Genomic DNA, 12,987 nt, shown 5'->3' with positions numbered 1-12,987 from the left:
GGACCCTCTAATACTCAAAGATACCAGCACAGCATCCCCAAACATCCCACCACATCCACTACCACCTATATATTCCCAAAGCCCCTCTAATACTCAAAGATACCAGCTCAGCATCTCCAAAACTCTTGCCACATCCACTACCACCTATATATTCCCAAAGCTCCTCTAATACTCAAAGATACCAGCACAGCATCCCCAAACATCCCACCACATCCACTACCACCTATATATTCCCAAGGACCCTCTAATACTCAAAGATACCAGCACAGCGTCCCCAAAACCCCCACTGTTAACCAGCTTACTCCCACCAGTACCCAAAGAACATTAGGCCACTGTCACTCCAACACCTCGTTCCTACCACTACACTAGCAGTGCTCTGACCAATACCTAAAGTTCCCACCCTAATCTCCCACTCATTACCATAACTTCCAGTGATTACCCAAACTCAGTGGGATTCGAAATAACTCAAAGCTACCACTAATACCCAAACCTACATGCACAATATCCCCAGAGCTACCATTACAACGTCCCCAAAATTACCAACACAGCATTCATAAACCTATCACGAATGCCCAGGAACCTCCACTGAGACACATCACACTATCAAAAATCCACACCACCACAGCCATATGGCTTCCAGCATTACACCATTAACCTCCCAAGCCACAATCAAGCATCAGCACCTTAAATACCATGGCCACATTTATAGAAGCCTCCGCTCTCCGATGCATCCCACAAACCCTCCTCTAAACCCCCACTATGAAAACCTCTACAATTCTACAACTTGTATTCAGCTAGCCTCCCCTGTATTCATTTGTGCTACTGCCAAATGCTCTCTTTCAGATTTTATGGGGTTTTTTTTGGGCATATTATTGAATTAATATCTTTTTGATGTGTGTTAGTTTTTAATTGTACACGTGCGTATACTGTATGATCTGTATCCATTCTGCTTTGTTTTTTCATTGCTTCTTACATGCTTTTTTAACCATGTTTTTACCATGCTTGTGGTAACAGGAATGTTAAAAAGACCTGTTTGGCAAACTGTTTGTTTATGAAATTAAGACATTAGCTACCTACTGCACTTACATGTATGTGGGAAGCTGAATCAGGGTTTTTTTTACAACCAACTGGAAAATTTTCAGTCCACATAAGGAGTCTGGTTTAATACCGTACACAGAACTGATGTCTGCTTAGCTTCAGAACAATAGATATCTAAAGTTAACACCTCCACAAGCTGATCTCTTTCAATTTACCTGATTATTTCATAATCTACATGTATACCATGATAGCCAAACTGTTAAAAATAATTGAAAATAATTCTGATACCTGCAAATTTCCCTATGGCCAAGTTGTTCACTGTGGTTATTGGTTGTTACCAAGTTTTGTGTGTGCAGACATGAATTAGACCATGCATTGATTCAGGAACATCAGAGCAATGCAATCGATGTGAGTTCAAGTCCATCTCGTGCTGGCTCCCTCTTCAATCATACGTCGGAGGGTCTGACAGCAACCCACAGATGGTGATGGATTTCCCCCCGGGTTCTGCCCAGTTTCTTCCCACCATACTTCTGGCCATGTTTGTATAATTAAGTGAAATATTCTTAAGTACAATGTATAATTCAAAAAAAAAAATATTTCAGTAAATAAAATAAATGAATGAATCAGACCATATTGGTAACCAGGCATTGTCCGGCAGCATTGTGGTGAGGAAGGTACAGTACTAACATCACAAACTGCATCATGTCTGTTCCAGCAAACAGGGCGTGGTCAGCCCACTAAGGAGGATAAGGTAGGCTTTCTGATGGCCCTGAACCAGTCGGTGCTGGGGCATATCTCCATCCAGCTCCTTTACTTCTACAAGTACCTGGTCAAGCACGGCGAGGAAGACGGATTCCCACTCATAGACAAGGACCTCATCTTCTACCTCGAAGTCCAAAAGTTCAAGGTGTGCAGCAGTGACTCGCGATTACGATACTCAGAGGCTGGAGTCATCATTGAGTTTCCCATGGCCCCTACTCAGTTTCCTCCCACCATAATGCTGGTTGTCATTGTATACATTAAAGCATAAGTGAAATATTCTTGAGTATAGTATAAACACTAATCAAATACATAAATAAATACAAATGTAATCTTCTGTCTGTAACAGCTTGTTGACTAGTTTGTTGAAGTATTTTTGTGCATGTAACTTTATCTACAACTAGTTATGTGATTGTCACATTATTATTGGCGTTGAAATTGGGCCTTGATCCTGCAGGGTATAATGTGGATCATGCACGTGTAAGTGCCAAATGTTTACATTTATTACATGGGGATCTAAGCATGTATTGTTCCACCTAACCATTTAAGTCACCTCAAGTTAAGTCTATGGGTGACTGGGCTTTTTCATAAAAGTGTCAGATACTCAAGATGTAAGTGGTCATTTCTCATTGATTGACCTAGTTTCGTTTTGCTCTGATCACTCACATCTGTCTCCACTAAATTTTCATCTCCAATCATTCTCTTTTGTTTTTCCCAGTCTCATGTAACCACTCAATTTATTCTTTTCTGGCTATACTCCGTTTTCTGTCATAAGCCTGATGAGTTGTATAAGGGAGACAATTTTGAGTATGGGAGGGGGTGAGCGGAGGAGAGGGGTGGGTTTTCTACTTAAAAACATCAGTGAGATCAGCAGAAAGTTATAAGAATGTACTCCTTATTAATACATAGACTAGAAATCTGCTTCTGTTGCTATTCTTCAGGAATGCAGCCACATATTTGCCGATGAGGAGATGTTAAAGCGTAAAGTGCAGTGCATTGTGGAGTGTTTTCTGGAGTCCATTACTCCCCCCAATGTACAGGTAAGTTTGTGAGGTTTGGTGATGTCATAGGCCATGTCATAACTTCATACCACTAATTAATGAATATGACGTGTGTAAAATTAGTATTCTACTCACAAAAATGTTACCATTTGTAACACATAAACTGAAAATGTTCTTACTCTGCTTTTTTTCAGGTTTGACATTTAAAATTAGAGTAAATGAGCTAAAATGACTGGCTTGCACATTTGGTCTGATCGTGAGTGTTATGTTGACCTTAGAATGATGTTTTTAAATGGGTTTGAAAACTAAGATGGCATACTACTGGAAAAAAATTTGGCACCAAAAGTCTCCCTAAATGAGAAAACAAAAATTTCGGCCACAAAAGTGTATTTTTAGAGGCAAGTAAATGTCACAAAATATTATTTTTGGTGCTGAAACTTAAAATTTTCCAGTATAATATCATCCCAGCTTCCAAACAATCCTCAAAACACCTTTCTCAAATCAATAGAACTCTCAGAATCAGGAAAAATGGGCAAGTTAGTCTTCCTTGAAATTTATGGTCATACAGGGTAATATTAATTTACTTCTAAAAACGCCATTTTTTGGGGCAACTTTTTATTATTTACCCGGTGTTCACTTGGAATTTTCCTGCTATATTTCAGATCGGCATATCTGCGGAACTACAGCAGAAGACCCTGAAGGCTGCCCAGAGGTACTTGAGCGGTAAAGATGTCACTTCCACCATCTTTGATGAAGCACAGTTTGCCGTGTTCAAGGACCTGTTGTATTACTGGGCAGGGTTCAGGCGCTCATACCAGCCCCCTGCAGATCCCACCCGGGTGCCCAGTGAGTACAATCAGCCCTAGGGTACAACTTAAGGTTTTAAGACATTGTGATGTTGAATTGGGTGCCTAATCTGAAAACTTGGGAATTTGTGAATTTCTCGCTTTTCAGTGTTTGTGGGGGCCTTGTTACAATGCTGCGTGTCTGTTTGTTTAGATTAACATTGGTTGAAGACCACTTGTCTTCCCCTAATATGGTGTGCAAATCTGTAATGTCACAAATTTGAAAGTTCCCCAGTTAAGGCCTCATACGCCTGTGTCCTCAGTCCGTGATACTAACCACCATAATACAAGTGAAAAATTGGCAGTGAACAACAGTCAGATCTGTAAATCAACAACGTACATGTATACAATCATTGTTACACTTCAGTGTTGGATTTTCACTTATACACTGTGCATTTAGCCATTACCAAGGAGATCAGCAGAAAAATAGCGCATTTCCTGCTCATAACCAAACTGGAAATGATTAGAATCAGTTGTAGTAGTATTTAATTCAGACTCTGCAGCTAACAGTTGAGATGATCTGATTTCCCAATGACATCCCGATGAGGTATGTGCTAATGCCATCTTAGACTCTGACCATTATTGTCAATGGAATTGTCAACTTTTACACTGGACATGTGTCAAGCAAGCATGTGGTTCTCTGACTCACAATATGCCTTGTAGTTTCACAGCTACATTTGTACATACAGATGTATGTATCACATACAGGTACATGTACGCTGATGATGAAACCAGGGCTTGTGTTCCTGTTCTGTATATACTTGTCTGATTTGCACAGCCACTAAACTACAGAAGATTCTGAGAAAACGTCTGGATGCCATAGACAACTACCAGGTGCCAGGGACAGGATTTGTGCTGCCAGAGATCCCGGGGGCATCCGTGGCCACCTACTCCTTCACACTACACGAGGGCGTTAAGTGTCGGGTAAGTGACAAGTGTCCTCAAACATGCTGTCAGGACAGTATTAAACTGCATGGTTCATTTGTGTTAGATAGTGAAAGTATCATCACAAAGCCAGCATATACAATTTTGTGTATGGCTTCCCAAGTATGACTGTTACTAAACAGTGATGATTTTAGTATTTTTTTGAAACTTTATGAAGACAATTAAAGTATCAATGAATCATGAAACACATGGTATCACCCCTTAATATTCTGAATGGTGAAGAAGATAAAAAATTAAATGGAACTTTCCATAAAATAGACATTTATGAATGTGCAAATTCTGTAATTGTAGATATAGGTTTTGCAGCTGCCGCTATAATGCATGTAAGCTGTTAGTAGGTTGTTTATAAAGTAGATTACTGGAATGCTCGTACTCAGCCTTATTTAACAGTAGATAAGCATTGATACTGGATCACTTTGCTCAAGTAACAGTATAGCTGTTCACACAGTCTGTAGCCATGTGTAATCTGTAGTGTACTTGTTACTGTAGGCTATTTTATCAATAGTGTAGTTTGAATTCAATTGATTGGACTGTCACCTCCATTCATCAGTCAGTCTTAACAGTCAGTATCCTGTGGAGGAGGGTGCTAGGGCTGAGTGATTAAGACACTTCCTTCAGTGCGACACGTGATGTACAGGATTTGTCCCAACCTTGGACAGTGAATACGTGGGTTCTCCCACTCTCACTGTTTGTGGAACCTTGTTGGCCATGAAGGGTCATGGAGGACATTTGTGTACCTGTGTGTGCACTGCATTCTTTTATCAGTATTCTGTGCATACCTGTAGATCATCATGATGACAAGGGTGGTCGGCCATTTTGGTTTTCTCCATCTATAAAACTGACCATCATTATGTGAAATGGAAAATTCTTGAGTATGACATTAAACGTAAATGACGTACGATAGTAACTGTTGATATGTGAGATGTTTCTGCCCTGCTCTGTACACATAGGTGGGATCAGATGTGATCTCACCAGATCACTCTGAGATCTCCTCAAGGAAAAGCTCTGTACTCAGCCTGTAGGCAGATGGCTGTCTGTCCATCTGTCTGTGAGTGGGGATGGTGGGTGAGTGAGGGATGGTACATTGTAGCTGTAGCTCTGTGTAGTGTAGACCTCTGTCAGTGGTTTGTCTGTGTGGCTGGTGGGTGAGTGGGGGTGGTACAGTGTAGCTGTAGTTCTGTGTAGTGTAGACCTCACTGTTGTCAGTGGTTTGTCTGTCTGTGTGGCTGGTGGGTGAGTGGGGGTGGTACATTGTAGCTGTAGCTCTCTGTAGTGTAGACCTCACTGTTGTCAGTGGTCTGTCTGTCTGTGTGGCTGGTGGGTGAGTGAGGGGTGGTACATTGTAGCTGTAGCTCTGTGTAGTGTAGACCTCACTGTTGTCAGTGGTCTGTCTGTCTGTCTGTCTGTGTGGCTGGAGGGTGAGTGAGGGATGGTACATTGTAGCTGTAGCTCTCTGTAGTGTAGACCTCACTGTTGTCAGTGGTCTGTCTGTCTGTCTGTCTGTGTGGCTGGAGGGTGAGTGAGGGATGGTACATTGTAGCTGTAGCTCTGTGTAGTGTAGACCTCACTGTTATCAGTGGTCTGTCTGTCTGTCTGTCTGTGTGGCTGGAGGGTGAGTGAAGGATGGTACATTGTAGCTGTAGCTCTGTGTAGTGTAGACCTCACTGTTATCAGTGGTCTGTCTGTCTGTCTGTCTGTCTGTGTGGCTGGAGGGTGAGTGAGGGATGGTACAGTGTAGCTGTAGCTCTGTGTAGTGTAGACCTCACTGTTGTCAGTAGTCTGTCTGTCTGTGTGGCTGGAGGGTGAGTGAAGGATGGTACATTGTAGCTGTAGCTCTCTGCAGCGTAGACCTCACTGTTGTCAGTGGTCTGTGTGTCTGTGGGGTGGGTGGGTGAGTGAGGGATGGTACATTTTAGCTGTACCTCACTGTTGTCAGTGGTTTGTCTGTCTGTGTGGCTGGTGGGTGAGTGAGGGATGGTACATTGTGGGTGTGGCCAGTTTTTTAATTTGTAGCATAGATGTCATGTTAAAACATCTGATGTCTGTCTGTCTCTTTGTCTGATAGCATGTCTGTGTGTCTGTCTCTGAGCTTATCTTTCAACTCTCTGTGCTGCCTAACAAACAGGTACAATAAGAGTGATTAATGGGATCTCCAGTCAACTTTGTTTACTTTAGACACTATGTAGCATATTTGTTTGAATTGTTTGTATTCATATAATTCCTCATCTGATCAAATTAATTTTACATTTAAGAGTGTTAAATGTTAAGCTTATGAAGTTCATTAGCATTTTCAGGATGAAATATGAACAGTCCTGGGTACATATCCATGCAGTCTACAAAAGCTCATGGGTGTATTCAGAGGTCATTTGCTTTTTTTAGTGTAATTAAAACCCACCTATGACATCAAACTATTGTCCCATCCCTACATTACTTCTAAGGAATGGAGCGATTGGCAAAATCTGTGTTATTAGCATGCAGACGTAATAGCACAGATGTGTTTTAGCCATGTAAACACCTGATTGCCAGCAGAGTGGGTTTAAGTAGCGGAATGTCCGCTTAACAATGGATCCTCCATTAATTTTAAGGAATCGCGCGGTACTCAGACATTCCCCTCTACAAAATGCAAAATTTACATAATGTGTGGCCCCAAAATGTATGAATCTATTAAACATGCGCTCTGTTTCCATTTTGCAAAAACTTAAATCAAACTGGCAATATGGAATGACATTTTACATGTAACCTGTATATTTGATGCAGATAAGTGTGTACCCTAATTTGTTAACCTTTTCGCATGTTTTCTAGGTGTTTTTTCAGGCATATTCTGAAGGCATTATTCTGTGTAGACTGATATTTATACTTTTTGTGAAGCCCTGAAATTGGTCAATCCAGCCAATGTAGTTTTATCTCATGAATCATATTAATATTGTTCATAAAATGCACTGAAGGTTGCTCTTTGATATCCGAAAAGGTTGCGGAATTAGGTATAGTCAGTGAATTTTTCCACGTGTTGTTTCTCTTACCCTTTATGTAAATGTACACTGAGCTAAATTAACCTCAATTTACTTTCAACTGCTAGTCTGCATTTTTTTTCTTCTGTCTCTGAAGTCATTCTTTCTCATTCTGAACAGTTAGTGAACTTCTAAATTGGCTGTTCTGGTAGTTCTGAATGAAATGTGTACCATAGCACTGTTCATTTGTCTAATATAGTTCAGTCAGTAGCAGGGAATGCATATAATAACATTAATGATATTAATTGTGGTTAATGTCACCTGAATGTATTTATTTCTTACCGTACATGATGGGTGTTTAAGTAGCATCATAGTTCAGAATTATTAGACTTACATGTCAATGGTCAGGTGAGCATGTACATGTAGGTTGAGGGAGCTGGAGTGTGTGGCGATAACCACCGACCTTTGTATTGAGATACCCGTCAAACCTCCCAAATTAATGTACTGGCTTATGAGATGCAAGAGCTGGTTTTGAACATGTGACCTCATCGGTGAAGGGCCTGAAGGCTACATGCAGCAAGCCAGCAATTTAACCGTCATGGCTAGCTTAAGTAAACAGTTAAATACACAAATGTATGTTGATACATCTCTTAGTAGTTTACTGAGTCTATGAATCTACTCAGATGATAAGTGGTTCAAACTGTATTTAGTTGTTTATACTTTGTTAGACCTTAAATTAACTGAAAATAAAGCTTTCCAGTACTGTGGATGGTTGCCATATTGTTCTTTCACTGCTGTTTTTCCAATATTTTTCTCTCTAGGATGGAGGCCTTGAAGAGTTCTCTTCAGAAACACCTGTAGGTGAAAAAGGGGGTGCAACCAGTCGACAGGGACGGCTCAGTGCAGCCACAAACATGGATGGTTATCGTAAACGGTCAAGGGGAGGTCACCTAGCAACGCCCAGTACAGCAGCATCATCGGCTGGATTTCCACGCAGCCCGTTGGCTGTGAGATAATCTTAACGCAGAATTTTACAATGTGCTTGCTGCAGTCGAACTATGTGAAAATTTCTGTTGTGAATTTAGTTTTTTCCATATTAAACATCCATTGTGATGCAGATAAATTTGTAGTGTTTCATTTCGGAAGTGTGTTGTACATAATGAAATATGATACTGGAATGTCACTGTGGGAATCTCATGTTGCTGACTTGTACATAACTGCGCCAGTAGCTTGAAAGTAAACTAAGGATATTAATATTTATTTTAACAAATTATACATATAGTTCAATTTTTTCATACATTATAGGGATAAATTCATTTGAAATTTCATCATGTTGAACTTTGATCCTTTAAGATAGTTGTCATTGAGTTTCGGCTGTGAGGTGACTTTTAAATTATAGATATTCCTTTGAAATAGAATTAAGGTGTTGCATTGTTGTGTATGTAAGAGGAATACAGGGTACTTAATCCTACATTGTGTTAAACAAGTTAATGAATGGCATGCATCGTGATGTATATGTAGCGGAACATATGAGGTTAGCTAGGCTGAATATAAATGAAGTGATAGCTTCAGTTATGAAAGATTAGGTTTGAATGTTTCATATAAACATGGGCATGTAAGAAAAGATACATGTAATTATTGCAACAAGGAGTTGTGATATATTTTACTGTTTAGTTTTATTTTATTTTACATATGTGTATTTCCTTATTTTGCCAAACAATGAATATTATATTATGGGTAAACTGACTACATGTATGTAAATTGTTTAACCGTTTGCCAAATTATTACATTTGACTTGATGGAGTAAGTTTAACTGGAACTATATTTCAAAGAGATGGAGGAATTGGGGAAAAAAATGTCAAGGGCTTTCCCATCTTCTGGATCCAGTGCTTTATATGTATGTTCATGGCAGTAGATTCTCACATCATGTGTATACCTGCTGTTTGTTTTGATTTCATATCATGGAGATACTAAGAAGGTAATTTGTGGTATTGTGTGTAGGCCGATTTGTGGTGGTAACTGCTGAGTCACTGTTGTTTCCAGTGTTGTTTCCAGACTGAAATTTGAATTTGTCTAGATGACACTGACCAATCTGTAGTGCAGAACATTTTATCTCATTGAGTTTATATAAACTGCCTATATTCATTTTTAATCCACCAAGGGTTTACATGTAGGCCCGATAATGTACATGTGTAAATTTTTATATTGTTCAAAGGACAGCCATTCATAGGACTTGTTAACAGAATACTGTTTAAAAATATCGACGGTTTCCTTTAAGTTTGTAGGTATGTAGGTTGAATTAGAAAAGAGAAGTCAAATATTTGTTTTTGTCTGAAATTTTTTGTTTGTGTTGATGGAACATATTCTAACGCATTTGCCTCATTTTTTGTATCAAGATATCAGCTAGATGTAAACTGAAGTTTGTGAGCGGACATCATAGTGATGTTGTGAGTGGCACATCTCTAAAGGATGTAGCCTTGAATTATTGTCATTACAAACATTGTTGGTTTTGACTTCTGTACATGTACATATATTCTGAGGAAAGCTTCAGCTGTACATTTACCTTTCTGTTTAGTTATTAGGGTAATATTGATCAGTCTCGAGCATTGACACTAATGCATACAAGATTGTGTATTTGACCAAATCTTCATACGTTCTCTGAATCTCCTTGTTTTGCTTTTTTTTTCTGTCTTGTTAAAAGTGGTACTCCTCCTGGAGCAGAAGTTTTATGTATTAAGTATAATCTGTGATATATAGAAGAAACCTCCACTTGTCTGTGTTTAACACTTCTATAAATATACATGTATTTATTTGTGACAACAGTATTAACATCTTGTACTGGTAGTGTTTTCATCTTAGAATTACTGATTCTTGTTCAAATCAAAGTTTATTATGAATTAATAAATACATATTTATTTAATGTATTTTCGTCCGTGTTCATTGTAGGACATGGTTTTGACCCTTGGGTCCAAATTATTTTAGTCATATCTTGTGGCATCCAAGTCTCAATGTTGACATATTCATGATGCATCCTCACTGTTAAAGTATAGACACCATGGAGGTTGACCAGTACATTACCTATTCTCTTATGCTGAGCAAGAAAGTGCCAAGACAGTCATTTATCTGAGACTGTTGGAACATCCTGTAATCCAGACCCAGATCAAAGGTAGTGAGGCTGTGTTGATTGGGTTGTCATGGTAATTACAAACAACTTGGTTCAAGGATAGCTTAGCTGATTCAGGCCCAGGAAAATATAACAATAATGCTTCAATGAAGTCGGATCTAATCAGGAAGACTGGTGGAGTGTACAATCTCTGCAGCAAGAATAACCAATATGGCTATTAAATTATGATCAAGGGCATGAAAGCACATTATTAAAGTATTGCAAAATACCAACAAAGAACAGACACTCAGTAGTTCTGGTAGTTTAGGTTTTTTTTTTTCCAACTGACAATAATCCAAATGTAACAAACTATATAATCAGCAGTAATCGCAATGTGACCATGACAATATATCAAGGTAAAATAAACACCCACATAACGGTATTAAAACTCCTTATCACAGTCCATTTGTGGATGAAGACACTTTTAATACAGCAGCATTAAGTTACCAGCTGAATACAACAAAGTTTGTTTAACACATACAAACCTTACATCAGCAAAACACAGACATAAAAATGATAGAGAATTGATAGTTTAACATGGCATATACCTCAATGAATACCTTCTGACTTCTTCAACAGGCTGTACCAGACAGCTGATTATGTCCATATTTGCTGCTCAAATAAAATCATGTTCTCTGTATTCACCAAGAATAGCTAATTATTAACTCTCAGTAAATATTCGGCTCATACATTGCAGTGTATGTGTACCTGCATGAATTTGATTGGATTTGTGCCAAAAATTTCAGATATTGCCTCTAACTTTGGCCAACAAAAAAATAGTAAGCATTTGAGAAAAAAATACATGGACAGAATATAAAAACATCAGACAATATAGAGGCACATCTTATTAATACTAGACATTTTTCTATGTTACATACATGGACGGAATGTAAAAATATCACACAATATAGAGGCACATCTTATTAATACTAGACATTTTTCTATGTTACATACATGGACGGAATGTAAAAATATCACACAATATAGAGGCACATCTTATTAATACTAGACATTTTTCTATGTTAGATACATGGACGGAATGTAAAAATATCAGCCAGTACACTACAAGCACATCTCATTACTTGTGTACAGTTCTCAATGTTGTAGAGGCAAACTACACATATATCAAAGGAAGACAAATCCATACTACTTATTCAGGGTCAACAACAGGACAGACATCATAGTATATGTTAACTGTACATTTATTACATATTATTACCAAAATATATCCAGGATAAAGGCACAAGATGGATATGACCTGAAGCACTGGTTAGATGTTACCTTGAATTAACACCTTGCAACAAAACTTGCGAAAAGGTTGAAGAATTACAGTAGATACATATCACATCACCTGAACAGAGTTTCATGAATACTGGCCAGGACTACAATGTATGTAAAATACATGTACACAGCATATAAAGATGCCACATTCTGGTTGCACTGTCAAATACATGTACACGTAGTCATGCACACTCCAATTATCTTGGGTCACTCAACTCGTACAACAACACCACACATGTCGATCACATTATACATGGAAATAGAGTGTGTATATGCAGCAACACATGAATGAAGATAACTCGTCACTGGAGCAGGGATAAACTCAGTATAACACAGTGGCATGCACCATATAATACAGTGGCATGCACCATATAACACAGTGGCATGCACCATATAATACAGTGGCATGCACCATATAACACAGTGGCATGCACCATATAATACAGTGTCATGCACCATATAATACAGTGTCATGCACCATATAATACAGTGTCATGCACCATATAATACAGTGTCATGCACTATATAAATATACATATATACATATAAGTAGACGAATTCTAATCTACTGTCTATATTGCCATCAAAATATACATTCAAGCATGTACTACCGCATTCAAATACTGGTGGTTCAGAGCGACTATGTTTCCAATAACAAGGCATGGATTATTAGATTTGTATGAATGTAAGATAACGAGCAAATTCTATTTGAGTACTGACTGCACGTCCACACACAATTCAACATGACAGAACTCTACATGAACCTTTGGGCAAGGTTTAGCAAGATATACAGTAGTAAGCTTTATTCAGGTGTAGTTTATAACAAATACAAGGGAGCATATGCAGAAGGCACATCTGTGAACCAGGACAGGATGGAACAATATATGTACAAAGCTATCTTGACAAGTAGAACTTTGCACAAAAGCTTGGTCTCGATAAAGGTCACTTTAACTTTTATTTCTGTGGTACGCTTCTAATTATTTATTAGGTTTTACTTCTAATTACTT

The 12,987-nt window shown here is 38.6% G+C and overlaps 1 protein-coding gene across 1 annotated transcript in view; it reads left to right on the top strand.

Moving 5' to 3' along the window:
• The window catches only part of LOC135467001 (regulator of G-protein signaling 22-like), a 40,612-nt gene extending 31,193 nt beyond the window's left edge, over nt 1-9,419 (top strand). Inside the window, exons 24-28 of the mRNA XM_064744754.1 lie at nt 1,754-1,945; nt 2,739-2,837; nt 3,461-3,644; nt 4,422-4,567; nt 8,358-9,419. Of these exons, the coding sequence (XP_064600824.1) occupies nt 1,754-1,945; nt 2,739-2,837; nt 3,461-3,644; nt 4,422-4,567; nt 8,358-8,552 (816 nt within the window). The 3' untranslated portion in view covers nt 8,553-9,419. The remainder of the gene's footprint in view (nt 1-1,753; nt 1,946-2,738; nt 2,838-3,460; nt 3,645-4,421; nt 4,568-8,357) is intronic.
• The last annotated feature ends 3,568 nt before the right edge of the window (nt 9,420-12,987 follow it).

Source organism: Liolophura sinensis, chromosome 6, assembly GCF_032854445.1.
Source record: "Liolophura sinensis isolate JHLJ2023 chromosome 6, CUHK_Ljap_v2, whole genome shotgun sequence".
NCBI classification, from domain to species: Eukaryota; Metazoa; Mollusca; class Polyplacophora; order Chitonida; family Chitonidae; genus Liolophura; species Liolophura sinensis.
Note: the sequence above shows the minus strand (reverse complement) of the source record. Positions and strands in the feature narration are given on the sequence as shown.